Genomic DNA, 24,885 nt, shown 5'->3' with positions numbered 1-24,885 from the left:
CTAGCAGCTTACACAGGCTGTGGCGATGCAGGTGCCCCAGTCAGCGTAGGTTTCTACAGTGATGTTGTTCAGAGCTATACGGATCAGAGGACACAGCAGCTCCCACAGACTCTCCACCTGGAATGGGAACATAGGTCAAAGGTCAAGGACTTAACAAATATTCAACTTTTATTTATCCAGGTAAGTCAGTTAAGAACAAATTCTTATTTGCAACGAGGACCTGGCAAATGGCAAGTGCAGATATGTAAAATACTGATTATAAGCATGGTGTGTGTGACCACGGAGTATGTCCCTCTCCTCTACCTTGCTATAGCTCCAGTGTGTTCATTCCTTCCTCTCCCCTACCTTGCTATAGCTCCAGTGTGTTCATTCCTTCCTCTCCCCTACCTTGCTATAGCTCCAGTGTGTTCATTCCTTCCTCTCCCCTACCTTGCTATAGCTCCAGTGTGTTCATTCCTTCCTCTCCCCTACCTTGCTATAGCTCCAGTGTGTTCATTCCTTCCTCTCCCCTACCTTGCTATAGCTCCAGTGCTTGCTGCCTCTGATCAGTCCAGAGGTGATCTCTGCTACACATCGCTGTTTGCTCTCGTGTGTGTCGGCCACCAGACGCTCCATGTGTGGTTTCAGCAGGGGCAGGAAGGCATCGTTGAAGTTCCGGAACAGACCCTGAGGAATAGAAGAGAGGAATAAAACAGAGTTAGGGAAGCCTGATTCTTAGCTAGTGTTGCAAAAATCACAAATCCTGGTTGGATGATTCCGGATTTCCTGCCTATTCCGGGAAACTTCCAGCCGTGTTTTCTAGAAAACCGGGGATTTTAGAACGCTTGGTCACATGCTTGGTAAACAACAGGTGTATACTAACAGTGAAATGCCCTTCCCAACAACGCAGAGAGACATAATAGAAAAATAATAACAGGAGGAATAAAATAAAACACATAATAATAAATACACAATGAGTAACGATAACCTGTCTATATACACTACCAGTCAAAATAGGGCTATCTTCTGTATAACACCCCTACCTCGTCACAACACAACTGATTGGCTCAAACGCATTAAGAAGGAAAAAGATTCCACAAATTAACTTTTAAGAAGGCACACCTGTTAATTTAAATGCATTCCAGGTGACTACCTCATGAAGCTGGTTAAGAGAATGCCAAGAGTGTGCAAAGCTGTCATCAAGGCAAAGGGTGGCTATTTGAAGAATCTCAAATATAAAATATATTTTGATTTGTTTAACACTTTTTTGGTTACTACATGATTCCATATGTGTTATTTCATAGTTTTGATGTCTTCACTATTATTCTACAATGTAGAAAATAGTACAAATAAAGAAAAACCATTGAATGAGTAGGTGTGTCCAAACTTTTGACTGGTACTATACATGGGGTACCAGTACTAAGTCGACGTGCTGGGGTACGAGGTAATAACTTGTCTATATACATGGGGTACCAGTACTAAGTCGACGTGCTGGGGTACGAGGTAATAACTTGTCTATATACATGGGGTACCAGTACTAAGTCGACGTGCTGGGGTACGAGGTAATAACTTGTCTATATACATGGGGTACCAGTACTAAGTCGACGTGCTGGGGTACGAGTTCACTGAGGTAGATACTGTACTGTATGTACACATAACTAGGAATAAAGTGACTAGGCAACAGGATAGATAATAAACAGCAGCAGCGTACGTGATGAGTCATAAGAGTTATTATTGTGAAAAGGGTCAATGCAGTTAAATAGTTAATCAAATAGCTACCAAGACTAACTATTTAGCAGTCTAATGGCTTGGGGGTAGAAGCTGTTCAGGGTCCTGTTGGTTCCAGGCATCGGTACAGTTTGCCATGCGGTAGCAGAGAGAACAGTCTATGACTTGGGTGGCTGGAGTCTTTGACAATTTTTAGGGCCTTCCTCTAACACCGCCTGGTATAGATGTCCTGGGGGGCCCTTGCCAAATCTTTTCAGTGTTGGCGTATGTGGAGAATGATAGATCCTTAGTGATGTGGACAGAGAAACTTCAAGCGCTCGACCCGCTCCACTACAGCCCTGCCGATGTGAATGGGGACATGCTCGGCTCTCTGTTTCCTGTAGTCAGCCCATTTGTCTTGCTGACGTTGAGGGAGAGGTTGTTGTCCTGGCACCACACTGCCAGGTCTCTGACCTCCTCCTTATAGGCTGTCTCATCGTCGTCTGTGATCAGGCCTACCACCGTCGTGTCGTCAGCAAACTTGATGGTGTTGGAGTCGTGCGAGTCCACGCAGTCGTGGGTGAACAGGGAGTACATGAGGGGACTAAGCACACACCTGAGGTGCCCCGGTGCTGAGGATCAGTGCGGCGTATGGGTTGTTGCCTACCCTCACCACCTGGGGGCGTCCCGTCAGGAAGTCAAGGATCCAGTTGCAGAAGGTGTTCAGTCCCAGGGTCCTTAGCTTAGTGATGAGCTTGTAGGGCACTATGGTGTTGAACGCTGAGCTGCAGTCAATGAAAAGCATTCTCACAGCATGTCCCTCTTGTCCAGGTGGGAGAGGGCAGTGCGGAGTGCAATAGAGATTGCGTCATCTGTGGATCTGTTGGGACGGTATGCAAATTGGAAAGGGTCCAGGGTGTCTGGGATGATGGTTTTAATGTGAACCATGACCAGCCTTTCAAAGCATTTAATGGCTACAGATGTGAGTTACCTTGGCGTTCTTGAGTACAGGGACTATGGTGGTCTGCTTGAAACATGTAGGTATTACAGACTGGGTGAGGGAGAGGTTGAACATGTCAGTGAAGAAACTTACCAGGTGGTCAGACCATGCTCTGAGTATGCGTCCTGGTAATCCGTCTGGCCCTGAGGCTTTGTGAATGTTAGCCTGTTTAAAGATCCTACTTACATCGGCTACGGAGAGCGTGATCACACAGTGGTCTGGAACAGCTGGTGCTCTCATGCATGGTCCAGTGTTGCTTGAAGGTAGGCTTGCATCACTGTACAGCTCACAGCTGGGTTTCCCTCCGTAATCCGTGATAGTTTTCGAGCCCTGCCACATCCGACACTCGTCAGAGCCGGTGTAGTAGGAGTCCATCTTAGTCCTGTATTGACCTGTTTGATGGCTCGTCGGAGGTCATAGCGGGAGTTCTTATAAGCATCTCAGTGCGGATGTTGCCTGTAATCCATGGCTTCTGGTTGGGATATGGACATACGTTCACTGTGGGGACGATGTCGTAGATGTACTTATTAATAAAGCCGGTGACTAAATGTCAAGCCTCTGCCTCTAACCCTAGGAAGCTCTTTGCCACCTTCTCCTCCCTGCTGAATCCCCCTCCTCCTCCCCCTCCCTCATCCCTCTCTGTGGATGACTTCGTCAACCATTTTGAAAAGAAGGTTGACGACATCCGATCTTCATTTATTAAGTAAAATGACACCGTTGGTCCTGCTCACACTGCCCTACCCTATGCTTTGACTTCTTTCTCCCCTCTGTCTCCAGATGAAATCTTGCGACTTGTGACGGCCGGCCGCCCAACAACCTGCTTGCTTGACCCTATTCCCTCCTCTCTTCTCCAGACCATTTCCGGAGACCTTCTCCCTTACCTCACCTCGCTCATCAACTCATCCTTGACCGCTGTCCATGTCCCTTCCGTCTTCAAGAGAGCGAGAGTTGCACCCCTCCTCAAAAAACCTACACTCGATCCCTCTGGTGTCAACAACTATAGACCAGTATCCCTTCTTTCTTTTCTCTCCAAAACTCTTGAGCGTGCCGTCTCTAGCCAACTCTCCTGCTATCTCTCTCAGAATTACCTTCTTGATCCAAACCAGTCAGGTTTCAAGACTGGTCATTCAACTGAGACTGCTCTTCTCTGTGTCACGGAGGCTCTCCGCACTGCTAAAGCTAACTCTCTCTCCTCTGCTCTTATCCTTCTAGACCTATCTGCTGCCCCGAGGGCTCAGTTCTAGGCCCTCTCCTATTCTCTCTATACACCAAGTCACTTGGCTCTGTCATATCCTCACATGGTCTCTCCTATCATTGCTACGCAGACGACACACAATTAATTTTCTCTTTTCCCCCTTCTGATAACCAGGTGGCGAATCGCATCTCTGCATGTCTGGCAGACATATCAGTGTGGATGTCGGATCACCACCTCAAGCTGAACCTCGGCAAGACAGAGCTGCTCTTCCTCCCAGGGAAGGACTGCCCGCTCCATGATCTCGCCATCACGGTTGACAACTCCATTGTGTCCTCCTCCTAGAGTGCAAATAACCTTGGCGTGACCCTGGACAACACCCTGTCGATCGGTGACCCGATCCTGCAGGTTCATGCTGTACAACATTCGCAGAGTACGACCCTACCTTACACAGAAAGCGGCACAGGTCCTAATCCAGGCACTTGTCATCTCCCGTCTGGATTACTGCAACTCGCTGTTGGCTGGGCTCCCGGCCTGTGCCATTAAACTCCTACAACTTATCCAGAACGCTGCAGCCTGTCTGGTGTTCAACCTTCCCAAGTTCTCTCATGTCACCCCGCTCCTCCACACACTCCACTGGCTTCCAGTTGAGGCTCGCATCTACTACAAGACCATGGTGCTTGCCGACGGAGCTGTGAGGGGAACGGCACCTCCGTACCTTCAGGCTTTTTAAGGGGGTTGTCCCACTGGCTATCATAAGTTGAGTGAACCAATTTGTAAGTCGCTCTGGATAAGAGCGTCTGCTAAATGATGTAAATGTAAATGTGGTAAACTCCTCAATGCCATCGGATGAATCCCATAACATTTTACAGTGTGTGCTAGCGAAACAGTCCTGTAGCTTAGCCTCCACTTCATCGGACCACTTCCATATTGGGCGAGTCACTGGTACTTCCTGTTTGAGTTTTTGCTTGTAAGCAGGAATCAGGACGCTAGAGTTATGGTCAGATTTGCCAAAAATGGAAGGTGAGGGAGAGCTTTGTATGCATTTGTGTGTGTGGAGTAAAGGTGATCTAGAGTTTATTTTCCTCTAGTTGCACAGGTGACATGCTGGTAGAAATTAGGTAAAATGGATTTCAGTTTCCCCACATTAAAATCACCGGCCAATAGGAGCGCCGCCTTTGATGAGCATTTTATTGTTTGCTTATGGCCCTACACAGCTCGTTGAGTGTGGTCTTGGTTTGTTGTGATAAATAGACAGCTACAAATAAATTGATGAAAACTGTATTGGTAAATACTATGGTCTACATCTTAGGTATTAAGGTATTCTAGCGAGCAGAACCTTAATATTTCCTTAATATTAGAGATCGCGCACCAGCTGTTGTTATCAAAGAGACACCTCCCCCTTGAGCTTACCCGAAGTTGCCGTTCTGTCCGATACGTAGAAAAACCAGCTAGATGTATATTATCCATGTCCTTGTTCAGCCACGTCTCAGAGAAACATAGGATATTAGATTTCTTCAGGTCCCGTTGATAGGATAGTCTCGAACTGAGCTCGTCCAGTTTGTTCTCCGGTGATTGTACATTCGCCAATAGAACGGAGGGTAGAGGCGGTTTATACTCGCCGACGTTGTTTCGTCAGTGTGCCCGCAGGTCGGCCTTTATATCACCGGCTCTTTCTCTTCAGAGTCGGGGATTAGGGCCTGGTCCGGGGTGAGCAGTATGTCCTGCGTCACCGACTCATTGAAGTAGAATTCTTCATCCAAATCGAGGTTATTGATCACTGCTCTGATGTCCAGAAGTAATTTTTAGTAATAGGAAACGATGGCAGAAACATTACGTACAAAGAAAGTTAAGGTCAGTGCAAAACAAAAAAATACACAAAATAGCAGAATTGGTCAGAGCCCGTAAAGCGGCAGCTGTCCATTGCAGCGCCATTCCAACCATATTCTTGGCCTACAAAAACTGTCTAGGTTTATCCTCAGAAGTCTTCCCTAGTTTACGTAGCTTCTATCTTTCATGCTCACCCCGTCTCCTTTAAAAACGGCAGAGGGAAGCAAGGAGACCATTTGAAGAGAGAACGCAAGGTATTAATGAGGGTTCAGGAAAGACCTTTGAGATTGGGTGAGTCTTAAATCCTGATTTGTGTCTCCCTCACCTTGAAGAGGCAGAACCTGCGGGGGCTGAACTTGTCCTTGCCCTTCCGGTCCTCCAGAGAGAGGAACTCAATCAGCTGGTTGATGAACGATGGGTCTGAGAAGTGGTCGTAGATGATCTGCTCTCGCTGGAGAGGGAAGAAACCAACAGTTATACCAGTGGACCTGCGATATCACCAGCAGAGGATGTTACATACATTTTCAAACAGTGAGAGAATGCATTCCGATTCTCTACCCTTCAGCCAGAAGTGTGCAGTTGTCACTCGCGCTCATACATTTCAAAAGCATTGGATTGGAAGCATGCATGCCTGGAGGGAGTTTCCACCATATTCCTTACACTAATACATTCATTTTACATCCATGAGGGGGAGTGTAGGAGTGTACACTTAGGGACTAGGGTAGCGCATCGGACTGTGACCATTGTGTTTCTGTGTGCGTGTCATCTCCTCACCTCGGTCATCTCCTCTCTGGTTAGTCCTTGTTTGGGCTGCTCCTCAGAAGGAGCGTACATCATGAGTTTCTGTGGCCAGCTGTAGTATCCCCAGTGGGTCTTCTCTACGAACGTACAGCCCTCCCAGTCCTGCTGGCTACGAGGCAGACTGCTACTGTTATACTGGAGCCACTGGTTATCAGGCCTGTCCCCTGCTATCAGACCAGCCAGCTCTTTCATACCACCTGGTAGAGAGGGAAGAGGAGGACGAAGGAGAGAGGGAGAGGTGGTGAGAGGACCATAAGACTACTGTCATACTGGAGCCACTGGTTATCAGGCCTGTCCTCTGCTATCAGACCACTTGGCAGAGAGAGGGAGAGGTGGTGAGATAAGCTGTATGTATCTGTTAAAGGGTTTGTACAGACAGTGGCAAGTGAAATTCAAGGACTTAAGTACTTTTTCAAGCACTAATATTTATTTTTAGGATCATCAATTTGTAATAGTTCATATTATGCAATTGTTTCTAGTCGCCACCAGATGGCAGAATATCACTACAACCTCGTAAAAATAAATAACGTAGTATTCATCACCACCTTACAAGTTCTACTCAATAATACGTTGTTTCACTTACTTATTACATACATGAGTGGTAAGTCAGTACTGATGTTGTAATTTGAGTAGTGATGAGCAGAGTTTTGGTACATGCCTACTTAATAGCTACGAAAAAGCTTCTTGCTTCCGACTGGCAGCTTTAGTGTCGCCAGTCGGGAGAAGGGGGGAGGGCACGTGAACCGCCACCAGAATGGCAGGAGCACGGCTGCCGGTTGATAAAGCGGAAATATCGCGGGCGCCCCGTGAATGAGGCGATTGGCAAAAAAGCTCTGGAGGTTGTTACAGAGAAAAAGTTACTTAATGTAGAACCGGCACCAGCGCAGGATGCAGCGTTGAGTCTTTCCCCTTCACAATGTGGGTTGGTGGGGTCCAGTGATGTAGTGGCAAACAAAGGTGGTTAAACTACAATGAACAGAAATATAATAATAATAATAATAATAAGACTGTAAGTCGCTTTGGATAAAAGCGTCTGCTAAATGGCATATTATTATTATTAACAGAAATATCAACAGAACATGTAAAGTGTTGGTCCCATGTTTCATGAGCTGAAATAAAAGATCCCAGAAATGTTCCATATGCACAAAAGGTAAGATTGAATCTACATTTGCCCGGGATTTTAGCTATCGATGTGTCGTTTGGCGGCACCTAATCAGTCAGTTCTGTACCTGCCTGGCTGAGTGGCAGTGTGGGTGGAATGAGCGATTTTGCCTGGCAACTACAGCGCGAAACACTTGAGGAAACAAAACTCGGTAGTCTGCATGGAAATTCATTTACAAGACCAATACATTTTTCTAATATTTTTCATAAATATATTTGATCATTTTTTGTTCTCCTTTCATTTTAATTCAAGTACTTTTCAAGTACCAACTTGATAAAATGTCTGATTTTCAAGGTATTCCAGTACTTGAATTTCAGAGTGCCAAATTCAAGTACTTTAAGCACCTCAAGCACCTTGTGCGAAAGCTGCTGTTATAAATCAGACCTGGGGTCAACTAGTATTTGTTTTCTTTCAAATACTTTGATTGAGCCTACCTGGAGTGCCAGATGGACAGGGTTTGCAATTTTGGGACTATTCCTTTTGTTCCATTGCGCCAGAGCAAGCACAATCAACCGCAGCTTGAAACAAATACTATTTAAACCCAGGTAAAGGGACTGGTGAGGAGACAAATTGCAGTTTACTTACAGAGCTTGTTGGGGCTGACTGGCACTTTTTTGTGTGGCCTCTTGAGTTGCTTCATGATCCCTGCCACGGCTGATATTGCCACCTAGTGGGGAAATAAATACATTTAAAAATATGTTTCTATATCTTACAATGAAATACCGTAATGCTAAAAGTCCTCAGCAGAGCTCAGAATTATGCATGCATGTATGATGTTTGAAGATAAATGTATATTTATGTGTGAAACGTCTCCGTAACGTTGTTGACTGCTGCCATCTTGAAGAGATCTCTTACAAAATTGATTGTATCTCAATGTAGTGAATGAAACTGAATGCATGACTGGGTGTCAGTGATTCTACACGTGCATGGACAGAGTGTATGGACAGAGTGTATGGACAGAGTGCATGGACAGAGTGCATGGACAGAGTGCATGGACAGAGTGCATGGACAGAGTGCATGGACAGAGTGCATGGACAGAGTGCATGGACAGAGTGCATGGACAGAGTGCATGGACAGAGTGCATGGACAGAGTGCATGGACAGAGTGCATGGACAGAGTGTATGGACAGAGTGTATGGACAGAGTGTATGGACAGAGTGCATGGACAGAGTGCATGGACAGAGTGCATGGACAGAGTGCATGGACAGAGTGCATGGACAGAGTGCATGGACAGAGTGTATGGACAGAGTGCATGGACAGAGTGTATGGACAGAGTGCATGGACAGAGTGCATGGACAGAGTGCATGGACAGAGTGCATGGACAGAGTGTATGGACAGAGTGCATGGACAGAGTGTATGGACAGAGTGCATGGACAGAGTGCATGGACAGAGTGCATGGACAGAGTGCATGGACAGAGTGTATGGACAGAGTGTATGGACAGAGTGTATGGACAGAGTGTATGGACAGAGTGTATGGACAGAGTGTATGGACAGAGTGTATGGACAGAGTGTATGGACAGAGTGCATGGACAGAGTGCATGGACAGAGTGCATGGACAGAGTGCATGGACAGAGTGTATGGACAGAGTGTATGGACAGAGTGTATGGACAGAGTGTATGGACAGAGTGTATGGACAGAGTGTATGGACAGAGTGTATGGACAGAGTGTATGGACAGAGTGTATGGACAGAGTGTATGGACAGAGTGTATGGACAGAGTGTATGGACAGAGTGTATGGACAGAGTGTATGGACAGAGTGTATGGACAGAGTGTATGGACAGAGTGTATGGACAGAGTGTATGGACAGAGTGTATGGACAGAGTGTATGGACAGAGTGTATGGACAGAGTGTATGGACAGAGTGTATGGACAGAGTGTATGGACAGAGTGGTTGCGGTGGCAGTGCCCACCTTGCGGACCAGGAGGGAGTCATGGTTGAGGCTCTTGACGAAGAAAAGGACAGCAGGGGAGGGGAGTGGGTGGTCGTCCCTCAGTAACAGAGACATGAAGCCAATGGCAATGTGCTCAAACTTCCAGGGCCTGCAACATAAAGCAGGGGTATTCAGGAGGTGGAAAACGTTTTGAAACAGAGAAGTACTGTCTGAAGTTCTCCAATAAGAACAGACATTTTCGTATTTAGTGAGGCGGAATGTTAAATGTTGCAGATTGAAATGTAAGAAATAGAGCAGACAGGATTTCCCTTTTCTAACGTCTGTCATCGACACGAGGTGACCCTACATGTTTCTGTCATCGAGACGAGGTGACCTTACATGTTTCTGTCATCGACACGAGGTGACCCTACATGTTTCTGTCATTGAGACGAGGTGACCCTACATGTTTCTGTCATCGACACGAGGTGACCCTACATGTTTCTGTCATCGAGACGAGGTGACCCTACATGTTTCTGTCATCGAGACGAGGTGACCCTACATGTTTCTGTCATCGACACGAGGTGACCCTACATGTTTCTGTCATCGAGACGAGGTGACCCTACATGTTTCTGTCATCGACACGAGGTGACCCTACATGTTTCTGTCATCGAGACGAGGTGAACCTACATGTTTCTGTCATCGAGACGAGGTGACCCTACATGTTTCTGTCATCGAGACGAGGTGACCCTACATGTTTCTGTCATCGAGACGAGGTGACCCTACATGTTTCTGTCATCGACACGAGGTGACCCTACATGTTTCTGTCATCGAGACGAGGTGAACCTACATGTTTCTGTCATCGAGATGAGGTGAACCTACATGTTTCTGTCATCGAGACGAGGTGAACCTACATGTTTCTGTCATCGAGACGAGGTGAACCTACATGTTTCTGTCATCGAGATGAGGTGAACCTACATGTTTCTGTCATCGAGACGAGGTGAACCTACATGTTTCTGTCATCGAGACGAGGTGAACCTACATGTTTCTGTCATCGACACGAGGTGACCCTACATGTTTCTGTCATTGAGACGAGGTGACCCTACATGCTTCTGTCATCGACACGAGGTGACCCTACATGTTTATGTCATTGAGACGAGGTGACCCTACATGTTTATGTCATTGAGACGAGGTGACCCTACATGTTTCTGTCATCGACACGAGGTGACCCTACATGTTTCTGTCATTGAGACGACGTGACCCTACATGTTTCTGTCATCGACACGAGGTGACCCTACATGTTTCTGTCATCGACACGAGGTGACCCTACATGTTTCTGTCATTGAGACGAGGTGACCCTACATGTTTCTGTCATTGAGACGAGGTGACCCTACATGTTTCTGTCATTGAGACGAGGTGACCCTACATGCTTCTGTCATTGAGACAAGGTGACCCTACATGTTTCTGTCATTGAGACGAGGTGACCCTACATGTTTCTGTCATTGAGACGAGGTGAACCTACTTGTTTCTGTCATTGAGGCAGTCCAGAAGTTCCCCAACCAGCTTGTCATATTTCCTGAGGGAGACAGAACAGTAGTATTTTGAAAAGTGGCTTGTACTGGGGACATTATAATGTAGACATAACTGATGGATTGGTTTAACAATGGGAACTGCTAGACCTTTGCTAGTGTAATAATACACCAACACACATGCAAGTTTTTGTGAACAGTTCAACTGTATTGTAGTGTTTATTTATTAGAAGTGTCCAGTACTCTTCTTGCTGTTCCGATATAAAACATAGATATATACTCACTGTCCAGAGTCTAGGTTCTTACTGTTCCGATATAAAACATAGATATACAGTGAGAGAAAAAAGTATTTGATCCCCTGCTGATTTTGTACGTTTGCCCACTGACAAAGAAATGATCAGTCTATAATTTTAATGGTAGGTTTATTTGAACAGTGAGAGACAGAATAACAACAAAAAACATCCAGAAAAATGCATGGAAAAATGTTATAAATTGATTTGCATTTTAAATGAGGGAAATAAGTATTTGACCCCCTCTCAACCAGAAAGATTTCTGGCTCCCAGGTGTCTTTTATACAGCTAACGAGCTGAGATTAGGAGCACACTCTTAAAGGGAGTGCTCCTAATCTCAGCTTGTTCCCTGTATAAAAGACACCTGTCCACAGAACCAATCAATCAGATTCCAAACTCTCCACCATGGCCAAGACCAAAGAGCTCTCCAAGGATGTCAGGGACAAGATTGTAGACCTACACAAGGCTGGAATGGGCTACAAGACCATCGCCAAGCAGCTTGGTGAGAAGGTGACAACAGTTGGTGCGATTATATGCAAATGGCAGAAACACAAAATAACTGTCAATCTCCCTCGGCCTGGGGCTCCATGCAAGATCTCACCTCGTGGAGTTGCAATGATCATGAGAACAGTGAGGAATCAGCCCAGAACTACACGGGAGGATCTTGGATCTTGTCAATGATCTCAAGGCAGCTGGGACCATAGTCACCAAGAAAAACAATTGGTAACACACTACGCCGTGAAGGACTGAAATCCTGCAGCGCTCGCAAGGTCTACCTGCTCAAGAAAGCACATATACAGGCCCGTCTGAAGTTTGCCAGTGAACATCTGAATGATTCAAAGGAGAACTGGGTGAAAGTGTTGTGGTCAGATGAGACCAAAATCGAGCTCTTTGGCATCAACTCAACTCGCCGTGTTTGGAGGAGGAGGAATGCTGCCTATGACCCCAAGAACACCAACCCCACCGTCAAACATGGAGGTGGAAACATTATGCTTTGGGGATGTTTTTCTGCTTAGGGTCAGGACAACTTCACCGCATCAAAGGGACGATGGACGGGGCCATGTAACGTCAAATCTTGGGTGAGAACCTCCTTCCCTCAGACAGGGCATTGAAAATGGGTCGTGGATGGGAATTCCAGCATGACAATGACCCAAAACACACAGCCAAGGCAACAAAGGAGTGGCTCAAGAAGAAGCACATTAAGGTCCTGGAGTGGCCTAGCTAGTCTCCAGACCTTAATCCCATAGAAAATCTGTGGAGGGAGCTGAAGGTTCGAGTTGCCAAACGTCAGCCTCGAAACCTTAATGACTTGGAGAAGATCTGCAAAGAGGAGTGGGACAAAAGCCCTCCTGAGATGTGTGCAAACCTGGTGGCCAACTACAAGAAATGTCTGACCTCTGTGATTGCCAACAAGGATTTTGCCCCCAAGTACTAAGTCATGTTTTGCAGAGGGGTCAAATACTTATTTCCCTCATTAAAATGCAAATCAATTTATAACATTTTTGACATGCGTTTCTCTGGATTTTTTTGTTGTTATTCTGTCTCTCACTGTTCAAATAAACCTACCATTAAAATTATAGACTGATCATGTCTTTGTCAGTGGGCAAACTTACAAAATCAGCAGGGGATCAAATACTTTTTTTCCCTCACTGTATACTCACTGTCCAGATTCTAGGTTCTTACTGTTCCGATATAAAACATAGATAGTGGGGGAAAAAAGTATTTAGTCAGCCACCAATTGTGCAAGTTCTCCCACTTAAAAAGATGAGAGAGGCCTGTAATTTTCATCATAGGTACACGTCAACTATGACAAACAAATTGAGATTTTTTTCTCCAGAAAATCACATTGTAGGATTTGTAATGAATTTATTTGCTAATTATGGTGGAAAGTAAGTATTTGGTCACCTACAAACAAGCAAGATTTCTGGCTCTCACAGACCTGTAACTTCTTCTTTAAGAGGCTCCTCTGTCCTCCACTCGTTACCTGTATTAATGGCACCTGTTTGAACTTGTTATCAGTATAAAAGACACCTGTCCACAACCTCAAACAGTCACACTCCAAACTCCACTATGGCCAAGCCAAATAGCTGTCAAAGGACACTAGAAACAAAATTGTAGACCTGCACCAGGCTGGGAAGACTGAATCTGCAATAGGAAAGCAGCTTGGTTTGAAGAAATCAACTGTGGCAGCAATTATTAGGAAATGGAAGACATACAAGACCACTGATAATCTCCCTCGATCTGGGGCTCCACGCAAGATCTCACCCCGTGGGGTCGAAATGATCACAAGAACGGTGAGCAAAAATCCCAGAACCACACGGGGGGACCTAGTGAATGACCTGCAGAGAGCTGGGACCAAAGTAACAAAGCCTACCATCAGTAACACACTACGCCGCCAGGGACTCAAATCCTGCAGTGCCAGACGTGTCCCCCTGCTTAAGCCAGTACATGTCCAGGCCCGTCTGAAGTTTGCTAGAGTGCATTTGGATGATCCAGAAGAGGATTGGGAGAATGTCATATGGTCAGATGAAACCAAAATATAACTTTTTGGTAAAAACTCAACTCGGTCGTGTTTGGAGGACAAAGAATGCTGAGTTGCATCCAAAGAACACCATACCTACTGTGAAGCATGGGGGTGGAAACATCATGCTTTGGGGCTGTTTTTCTGCAAAGGGACCAGGACGACTGATCTGTGTAAAGGAAAGAATGAATGGGGCCATGTATCGTGAGATTTTGAGTGAAAACCTCCTTCCATCAGCAAGGGCATTGAAGATGAAACGTGGCTGGGTCTTTCAGCATGACAATGATCCCAAACACACCGCCCGGGCAACGAAGGAGTGGCTTCATAAGAAGCATTTCAAGGTCCTGGAGTGGCCTAGCCAGTCTCCAGATCTCAACCCCATAGAAAATCTTTGGAGGGAGTTGAAAGTCCGTGTTGCCCAGCAACAGCCCCAAAACATCACTGCTCTAGAGGAGATCTGCATGGAGGAATGGGCCAAAATACCAGCAACAGTGTGTGAAAACCTTGTGAAGACTTACAGAAAACGTTTGACCTGTGTCATTGCCAACATAGGGTATATAACAAAGTATTGAGAAACTTTTGTTATTGACCAAATACTTATTTTCCAACATAATTTGCAAATAAATTCATAAAAAATCCTACAATGTGATTTTCTGGAATTTTTTTCCTCATTTTGTCTGTCATAGTTGACATGTACCTATGATGAAACTTACAGGCCTCTCATCTTTTTAAGTGGGAGAACTTGCACAATTGGTGGCTGACTAAATACTTTTTTCCCCCACTGTATAAACTCACTATCCAGAGTCTAGGTTCTAACTGTTCCGATATAAAACATAGATATGACCGCACTGTCCAGAGTCTAGGATCATACTGTTCCCAAATAAAACACATATATATATATATATATATATATATACACTCACTGTCCAGAGTCTAGGATCATACTGTTCCTATATAAATCATAGATATGTACTCACTGTCCAGAGTCTAGGATCATACTGTTCCCATATAAAACATAAGATATGTACTCACTGCTCAGAGTCTAGGTTCTTCTCCCCCTGCTTCCTGATGCCCTCTGCTTCTTCTTGGTCTGAGGGGACAGGTTCCGGGGGCAGAGGAACGCCAGAGGTCTGGAGCTGCACTGCCACTGCACGGCACTCTGATGGGATCTACATTAGAGTTTAGAGTTAGTTTAATCATATATTATTATATATGTTATATAGGACTAGGTCCTTGGGCAGCCAGAGGTCTGGAGCTGCACTGCCACTGCACGGCACTCTGATGGGATCTACATTAGAGTTTAGAGTTAGTTTAATCATATATTATTATATATGTTATATAGGACTAGGTCCTTGGGTAGCCAGAGGTCTGGAGCTGCACTGCCACTGCACGGCACTCTGATGGGATCTACATTAGAGTTTAGAGTTAGTTTAATCATATATTATTATATATGTTATATAGGACTAGGTCCTTGGGTAGCCAGAGGTCTGGAGCTGCACTGCCACTGCACGGCACTCTGATGGGATCTACATTAGAGTTTAGAGTTAGTTTAATCATATATTATTATATATGTTATATAGGACTAGGTCCTTGGGTAGCCAGAGGTCTGGAGCTGCACTGCCACTGCACGGCACTCTGATGGGATCTACATTAGAGTTTAGAGTTAGTTTAATCATATATTATTATATATGTTATATAGGACTAGGTCCTTGGGCAGCCAGAGGTCTGGAGCTGCACTGCCACTGCACGGCACTCTGATGGGATCTACATTAGAGTTTAGAGTTAGTTTAATCATATATTATTATATATGTTATATAGGACTAGGTCCTTGGGCAGCCAGAGGTCTGGAGCTGCACTGCCACTGCACGGCACTCTGATGGGATCTACATTAGAGTTTAGAGTTAGTTTAATCATATATTATTATATATGTTATATAGGACTAGGTCCTTGGGCAGCCAGAGGTCTGGAGCTGCACTGCCACTGCACGGCACTCTGATGGGATCTACATTAGAGTTTAGAGTTAGTTTAATCATATATTATTATATATGTTATATAGGACTAGGTCCTTGGGCAGCCAGAGGTCTGGAGCTGCACTGCCACTGCACGGCACTCTGATGGGATCTACATTAGAGTTTAGAGTTAGTTTAATCATATATTATTATATATGTTATATAGGACTAGGTCCTTGGGCAGCCAGAGGTCTGGAGCTGCACTGCCACTGCACGGCACTCTGATGGGATCTACATTAGAGTTTAGAGTTAGTTTAATCATATATTATTATATATGTTATATAGGACTAGGTCCTTGGGCAGCCAGAGGTCTGGAGCTGCACTGCCACTGCACGGCACTCTGATGGGATCTACATTAGAGTTTAGAGTTAGTTTAATCATATATTATTATATATGTTATATAGGACTAGGTCCTTGGGTAGCCAGAGGTCTGGAGCTGCACTGCCACTGCACGGCACTCTGATGGGATCTACATTAGAGTTTAGAGTTAGTTTAATCATATATTATTATATATGTTATATAGGACTAGGTCCTTGGGTAGCCAGAGGTCTGGAGCTGCACTGCCACTGCACGGCACTCTGATGGGATCTACATTAGAGTTTAGAGTTAGTTTAATCATATATTATTATATATGTTATATAGGACTAGGTCCTTGGGCAGCCAGAGGTCTGGAGCTGCACTGCCACTGCACGGCACTCTGATGGGATCTACATTAGAGTTTAGAGTTAGTTTAATCATATATTATTATATATGTTATATAGGACTAGGTCCTTGGGCAGCCAGAGGTCTGGAGCTGCACTGCCACTGCACGGCACTCTGATGGGATCTACATTAGAGTTTAGAGTTAGTTTAATCATATATTATTATATATGTTATATAGGACTAGGTCCTTGGGCAGCCAGAGGTCTGGAGCTGCACTGCCACTGCACGGCACTCTGATGGGATCTACATTAGAGTTTAGAGTTAGTTTAATCATATATTATTATATATGTTATATAGGACTAGGTCCTTGGGCAGCCAGAGGTCTGGAGCTGCACTGCCACTGCACGGCACTCTGATGGGATCTACATTAGAGTTTAGAGTTAGTTTAATCATATATTATTATATATGTTATATAGGACTAGGTCCTTGGGCAGCCAGAGGTCTGGAGCTGCACTGCCACTGCACGGCACTCTGATGGGATCTACATTAGAGTTTAGAGTTAGTTTAATCATATATTATTATATATGTTATATAGGACTAGGTCCTTGGGCAGCCAGAGGTCTGGAGCTGCAGCACGGCACCGAATATACCAAACATTAGGAACACCTTCCCAATATTGAGTTTAATTTCTTTCAGTTTACAATCAGATCAAGTTGATGTCATTAAAACCCAGATGGTTGCAATGATCATTTCGACCAGTGGAAAGGCCGGAAGGGTGTCTTACAGCGAAGTCGATGTCGATGCCGATGGTCTCGTACTGGCGATGGACCTTGTCAGCGAGGTCGTCGAACAGCCGGACGATGGAGGGCTTCTCCAGGGACATAGCTGAGCTGAGGCCTGAGCGGACGATGGCAGGCCAGGTCAGGGTGATGCAGTCCCAGTCATGCAGGTTGGCCAGGCACACCCCACTGTGGTTCCCCAAGAGACAGTACAACGCACCCTAGAGAGAGAGGAAGAAAGAAGAGAGGAGAGACAGGAGAGAGGAGAGAGAGAGAAGAGAAGAGCGAGAGAGGAGAGAGGAGAGAGAGGAGAGAGAAGAGAGAGGAGAGAGGAGAGAGAAGAGGAGAGAAGAGAGAGGAGAGAGAAGAGGAGAGAAGAGAGAGGAGAGAGAAGAGGAGAGAGGATAGAAGAGAGGAGAGGGGTGAGGAAGGATGAGGAAGACAATGAAGGATGGAGAATATAAGGATGTATATATAAGTATATATAAGGCTCAGTTATATTCAATTTTCTCCATTTATACTGAACAAAAATATAAATGCAACAAATTCAAAGATTTTACTGAGTTACAGTTCATATAAGGAAAATCAGTCAATTGAAATAAATTCATTAGGCGCTAATCTATGGATTTCACATGACTGCGAATATACATATGCATCGGTTGGTCACAGACATCGTAAAAAAAAATTGGCCTCACAATGGGCCTCAGGATCTCGTCAGGGTATTTCTGTGCATTCAAATTGCCATCGATAAAATGCAGTTAACATTCAATTCTCTGGCAACAGTTCTGGTGGACATTCCTGCAGTCAGCATGCCAATTGCACGCTCCCTCAAAACTTGAGACATCTGTGGCATTGTGTTGTGTGACAAAACTGCACATTTTAGAGTGGCCTTTTATTGTCCCCAGTACACGCTGCACCTGTGTAATGATCATGCTGTTTAATCAGCTTCTTGATATGCCACACCTGTCAGGTGGATGGTTTATCTTGGCGAAGGAGAAATGCTCACTAACAGGGATGTAAACAAATTTGTGCACAACATTTTAAAGAAATTAGCTTTTTGTGCATATGGAACATTTCTGGGATTTTTATTTCAGCTCATGAAACATGGGACCAACACTTTACATTTTTTTTTTTTTTTTTGCGTTCATATTTCTGTTCAGTGTACATCCTATCAGTCAGTCAAACAGTCATTTAGTCAGCCGATTGATCAATGAATGATTCAATCAATCGATTGATCAATTAATTAATCAATGAATTGATCAATCAATTTGCAATAACCAGCCTTGACCGTGTGTGTGTGGACAAGATAAAATAGTTGTGGTGAGACAGGACAGAGAGTGAGACAGGACAGAGAGCGAGACAGGGCAGAGAGCGAGACAGGGCAGAGAGCGAGACAGGGCAGAGAGCGAGACAGGACAGAGAGTGAGACAGGACAGAGAGCGAGACAGGGCAGAGAGCGAGACAGGACAGAGAGTGAGACAGGACAGAGAGTGAGACAGAGCGAGACAGGGCAGAGAACGAGACAGGGCAGAGAACGAGACAGGACAGAGAGTGAGACAGAGAGCGAGACAGGACAGAGACAGGACAGGACAGAGAGAGACAGTCCTACTTTGAACTGCTGTTGTGTGACGTCGGAGCGGTCTGGCTCCAGGAACTCCAGCACGCGGGGGATCACGTCCCTGCAGCAGAAGTTATAGGTCCTCAGAGCCGTGAACAGCACACTCTGAGCCCGGCTACGCACCTGGAGGAACACACATGGGGGGGAGAGACACTTTCTTAATAAATTTTCCTTGATTCCTTGCATCCTCTCTCCTCGCCACACATCAGAGAAGATCCACTGTCCAGACATAAAATTCTCCTCCAATGTGTTTTGAGTAACAATATATGATTTTACATATGCCATTTAGCAGATGCTTTAATCCCGGGAAGAGCCATGCTCTACCAACGTCTCGTTCACCACAGTAATGGTTTATTTACCTACTGGAGCTACTAAAACAAATGTGTGTGGTAGTGAACTCTAAAACGTGTGCAGTAGTGAAGTGGGCTAACCTGACTGTAGGTGCTGGTGGATAGCCTCAGCAGATCCTTCATCAGTTCCTGGTGGATACTCCTGTACTCACACCCTTCCACTGTTAGCTTACGAAGCTGGACAACACAAAACACATGACAGTTAAACAGCAGCTAGGTTACTACCAGGGGTAATATAAACTGACAGATTCTTCCAAGACAGCAGCACACTAGAGAATGGACAGCACACAGATAGAGACAGAGAAACAGAGACAGAGGTCCTACCTCGTGCTGTAGCATAACTCTGTCGATCAGAAGGGCTCTGATGTGCTGCTTCCTGCCATGAAGCTTTAGATGGAACAGGAGGAGAGACATGAGTGACCCCTATCTAGACCAAGGCTGGGCCCTATTCCCTATGTAATACACTACCTTTGGGCTCTATTCCCTATGTAATACACTACCTTTGGGCTCTATTCCCTATGTAATACACTACCTTTGGACCCTATTCCCTATGTAATACACTACCTTTGGACCCTATTCCCTATGTAATACACTACCTTTTGGCTCTATTCCCTATGTAATACACTACCTTTGGGCTCTATTCCCTATGTAATACACTACCTTTGGACCCTATTCCCTATGTAATACACTACCTTTGGACCCTATTCCCTATGTAATACACTACCTTTGGGCTCTATTCCCTATGTAATACACTACCTTTGGGCTCTATTCCCTATGTAATACACTACCTTTGGACCCTATTCCCTATGTAATACACTACCTTTGGACCCTATTCCCTATGTAATACACTACCTTTGGACCCTATTCCCTATGTAATACACTACCTTTGGACCCTATTCCCTATGTAATACACTACCTTTGGGCTCTATTCCCTATGTTATACACTACCTTTGGGCTCTATTCCCTATGTAATACACTACCGTTGGGCTCTATTCCCTACGTAATACACTACCTTTGGGCTCTATTCCCCACGTAATACACTACCTTTGGGCTCTATTCCCTATGTAATACACTACCTTTGGGCTCTATTCCCTACGTAATACACTACATTTGGGCTCTATTCCCTACGTAATACACTACCTTTGGGCTCTATTCCCTACGTAATACACTACCTTTGGGCTCTATTCCCTACGTAATACACTACCTTTGGGCTCTATTCCCTATGTAATACACTACCTTTGGGCTCTATTCCCTATGTAATACATTACCTTTACACTACATTAATTCACTCAAGAGAAATGCAACTTAATTTGGGAGTGCTGATGGTCATTCAATCACACAAGTTCCACCATGGCCCCAGTATGGCGTCCTAGCTAGATCTCTCACCCTGTTCTCCATGGACTTCTTGACCAGGTTGAAGCTCTTCCAGCGAGAGTCAAACTCGTGTTTTTGGGAGCCTTTGAAGTGTAGCAGGTCACTGATGATCTTGATGATGGAGAATAAAGACTTGGTGTCATCCTCTGAGTGCTCCAGAATGTGACCTGGGGACATAAAACAGAACAAACCGTTACATTGACATGAAGTGAAATGATCTGGATAGGTTTTAGGGGTGGTTGTAGATGCCTTTGTTTATCAGCTCTTCATGTGAAGACAGTGATAAGGTGGTGGACACAAAGATATTTAAAAAACCATTACAGGTATAGGAAGATGATCTGGACAGCTTCCCTGCACCTTAAGAGGCTGCTGCCCTATATACATAGACAGACATGGAATCACTGGCCACTTTAATAATGTTTACATACTGCTTTACTCATCTCATATGTATATACTGTATTCTATTCTACTGTATTTAGTCAATTCCACTCCGACATTTATATATTTCTAATTCCATTTTTTTACTTTTAGATTTGTGTATTGTTGTGAATTGTTAGATACTACTGCACTGTTGGAGCTAGGAACACAAGCATTTCGCTACACCTGCAATAACATCTGCTAAACATGTGTATGTGACCAATAAAATTTGATTTTACACTGTTAGTTACATCGGGACAGCTTTACACTGTTAGTTACATCGGGACAGCTTTACACTGTTAGTTACATCGGGACAGCTTTACACTGTTAGTTACATCGGGACAGCTTTACACTGTTAGTTACATCGGGACAGCTTTACACTGTTAGTTACATCGGGACAGCTTTACACTGTTAGTTACATCGGGACAGCTTTACACTGTTAGTTACATCGGGACAGCTTTACACTGTTAGTTACATCGGGACAGCTTTACACTGTTAGTTACATCGGGACAGCTTTACACTGTTAGTTACATCGGGACAGCTTTACACTGTTAGTTACATCGGGACAGCTTTACACTGTTAGTTACATCGGGACAGCTTTACACTGTTAGTGTTAAAAAAATCAAAATATATTTTATATTTCAAATAGCCACCCTTTGCCTTGATGACAGCTTTGCATACTCTTGGCATTCTCTCAACCAGCTTCATGAGATAGTCACCTGGAATGAATTTCAATTAACATGCTTGCCTTCTTAAAAGTTAATTTGTGGAATTTCTTCCCTTCTTAATGCGTTTGAGCCAATCAGTTGTGTTGTGACAAGGTAGAGGGGGTATTTTGGTATTTTACCCTATTTGGTAAAATACCAAGTCCATATTATGGCAAGAACAGCTCAAATAAGCAAAGAGAAACGACAGTCCATCATTACTAAAGACATGAAGGTCAGTCAATACGGAAAATTTCAAGAACATTGAACATTTCTTCAAGTGCAGTCGCAATAACCATCAAGCGCTATGATGAAACTGGCTCTCATGAGGACATCCACAGGAATGGAAGACCCAGAGTTACCTCTGCTGCAGAGGATAAGTTCATTACAGTTACCAGTCTCAGAAATTGCAGCCCAAATAAATGCTTCACAGAGTTAAAGTAACAGACATCTCAACATCAACTGTTCAGAGGGGACTGTGTGAATCAGGCCTTCATGGTCGAATTGCTGCAAAGAAACCCCTACTAAAGGACACCAATAAGAAGAAGACCTGCTTGGGCCAAGAAACACGAGCAATGGACATTAAACGGGTGGAAATGTGTCCTTTGGTCTAGAGTCCAAATTGGAGATTTTTGGTTCCAACCGCCGTGTCTTTGTGAGACGCGGTGTGGGTGAACAGATGATCTCCGCATGTGTAGTTCCCACCGTAAAGCATGGAGGAGGTGGTGTGATGGTGTGGGGGTGCTTTGCTGGTGACACTGTCTGTGATATATTTAGAAATCAAGGCACACTTAACCAGCATGGCTACCACAGCACTCTGCAGCGATACGCCATCCCATCTGGTTTGGGCTTAGTGGGACTATCATTTGTTTTTCAACAGGACAATGACCCAACACACCTCCAGGCTGTGTAAGGGCTATTTTACCAAGAAGGAGAGTGATGGAGTGTTGCATCAGACGACCTGGCCTCCACAATCCCCCACCCTCAACCCAATTGAGATGGTTTGGGATGAGTCGGACGGCAGAGTGAAGGAAAGCAGCCAACAAGTGCTAAGCATATGTGGGAACTCCTTCAAGACTGTTGGAAAAGCATTCCAGGTGAAGCTGGTTGAGAGAATGCCAAGAGTGTACAAAGCTGTCATCACGGAAAATGGTGGCTATTTGAAGAATCTCAAATACAAAATATATTTTGATTTGTTTAACACTTTTTTGATGTCTTCACTATTATTCTACAATGTAGAAAATAGTAAAAATAAAGAAAAACCCTTGAATGAGTAGGTGTGTCCAAACTTTTGACTGGTACTGTACATTAGGACAGCTTTACACTGTTAGTTACATTTGGACAGCTTTATACGGTTAGTTACATCGGGACAGCTTTACACTGTTAGTTACATCTGGACAGCTTTCTACTGTTAGTTACATCTGGACAGCTTTACACTGTTAGTTACATCTGGACAGCTTTCTACTGTTAGTTACATCTGGACAGCTTTACACTGTTAGTTACATCTGGACAGCTTTACACTGTTAGTTACATCTGGATAGCTTTACACTGTTAGTTACATCTGGATAGCTTTACACTGTTAGTTACATCTGGATAGCTTTACATTGTTAGATCTGGATATGTGAAGAAATGCCGACTATAGCAGAAGAGGAGCAGAAGACACACTACAGTAGTTTCTGTTGGACATTCGATGATGACAGGACATAGTATCTGGCAGGTAGATGTGATAAGTGTCACTTATAAAAACAGTTGTTTGGATGGATGTGGTTCAATGTTAAGTGTGTTTGTGGTTGGAGAGGGAGAGAGGGGACAGTACTGGGGTTGAATTGTGGTTACAGAGACAGGAATGAGGGAGGGGACAGTACTGGGGTTGAATTGTGGTTACAGACACAGGAATGAGGGAGGGGACACTACTGGGGTTGAATTGTGGTTACAGAGACAGGAATGAGGGAGGGGACACTACTGGGGTTGAATTGTGGTTACAGAGACAGGAAGGAGGGAGGGGACACTACCGGGGTTGAATTGTGGTTACAGAGACAGGAAGGAGGGAGGGGACACTACTGGGGTTGAATTGTGGTTACAGAGACAGGAAGGAGGGAGGGGACACTACTGGGGTTGAATTGTGGTTACAGAGACAGGAATGAGGGAGGGGACACTACTGGGGTTGAATTGTGGTTACAGAGACAGGAATGAGGGAGGGGACACTACTGGGGTTGAATTGTGGTTACAGAGACAGGAAGGAGGGAGGGGACACTACTGGTGTTGAATTGTGGTTACAGAGACAGGAATGAGGGAGGGGACACTACTGGTGTTGAATTGTGGTTACAGAGACAGGAAGGAGGGAGGGGACACTACTGGGGTTGAATTGTGGTTACAGAGACAGGAATGAGGGAGGGGACACTACTGGGGTTGAATTGTGGTTACAGAGACAGGAAGGAGAGAGGGGACACTACTGGTGTTGAATTGTGGTTACAGAGACAGGAAGGAGGGAGGGGACACTACTGGTGTTGAATTGTGGTTACAGAGACAGGAAGGAGGGAGGGGACACTACTGGTGTTGAATTGTGGTTACATAGACAGGAAGGAGGGAGGGGACACTACTGGGGTTGAATTGTGGTTACAGAGACAGGAAGGAGGGAGGGGACACTACTGGGGGTTGAATTGTGGTTACAGAGACAGGAAGGAGGGAGGGGACACTACTGGGGGTTGAATTGTGGTTACAGAGACAGGAAGGAGGGAGGGGACACTACTGGGGTTGAATTGTGGTTACAGAGACAGGAATGAGGGAGGGGACACTACTGGGGTTGAATTGTGGTTACAGAGACAGGAAGGAGGGAGGGGACACTACTGGGGTTGAATTGTGGTTACAGAGACAGGAATGAGGGAGGGGACACTACTGGTGTTGAATTGTGGTTACAGAGACAGGAAGGAGGGAGGGGACACTACTGGGGTTGAATTGTGGTTACAGAGACAGGAATGAGGGAGGGGACACTACTGGGGTTGAATTGTGGTTACAGAGACAGGAAGGAGGGAGGGGACACTACTGGTGTTGAATTGTGGTTACAGAGACAGGAATGAGGGAGGGGACACTACTGGGGTTGAATTGTGGTTACAGAG

The 24,885-nt window shown here is 45.0% G+C and overlaps 1 protein-coding gene across 3 annotated transcripts in view; it reads right to left on the bottom strand.

Annotated features, from left to right (window-relative positions):
- The window catches only part of LOC121555036 (proteasome activator complex subunit 4B), an 87,447-nt gene that overhangs the window by 13,727 nt on the left and 48,835 nt on the right, over nt 1–24,885 (bottom strand). For all 3 annotated transcript variants that reach the window (XM_041868921.1, XM_041868841.1, XM_041868992.1), the window contains 13 exons: nt 20,661–20,815; nt 19,599–19,661; nt 19,356–19,451; nt 18,916–19,047; nt 17,312–17,527; nt 14,909–15,045; nt 11,059–11,112; nt 9,579–9,708; nt 8,257–8,338; nt 6,483–6,706; nt 6,034–6,159; nt 514–666; nt 13–117 (listed from right to left, as the gene is read on the bottom strand). In XM_041868921.1, the coding sequence (XP_041724855.1) occupies nt 13–117; nt 514–666; nt 6,034–6,159; nt 6,483–6,706; nt 8,257–8,338; nt 9,579–9,708; nt 11,059–11,112; nt 14,909–15,045; nt 17,312–17,527; nt 18,916–19,047; nt 19,356–19,451; nt 19,599–19,661; nt 20,661–20,815 (1,673 nt within the window). The remainder of the gene's footprint in view (nt 1–12; nt 118–513; nt 667–6,033; nt 6,160–6,482; nt 6,707–8,256; nt 8,339–9,578; nt 9,709–11,058; nt 11,113–14,908; nt 15,046–17,311; nt 17,528–18,915; nt 19,048–19,355; nt 19,452–19,598; nt 19,662–20,660; nt 20,816–24,885) is intronic.

The sequence above is a fragment of the Coregonus clupeaformis genome, chromosome 1 (genome assembly GCF_020615455.1).
Source record: "Coregonus clupeaformis isolate EN_2021a chromosome 1, ASM2061545v1, whole genome shotgun sequence".
NCBI classification, from domain to species: Eukaryota; Metazoa; Chordata; class Actinopteri; order Salmoniformes; family Salmonidae; genus Coregonus; species Coregonus clupeaformis.
Note: the sequence above shows the minus strand (reverse complement) of the source record. Positions and strands in the feature narration are given on the sequence as shown.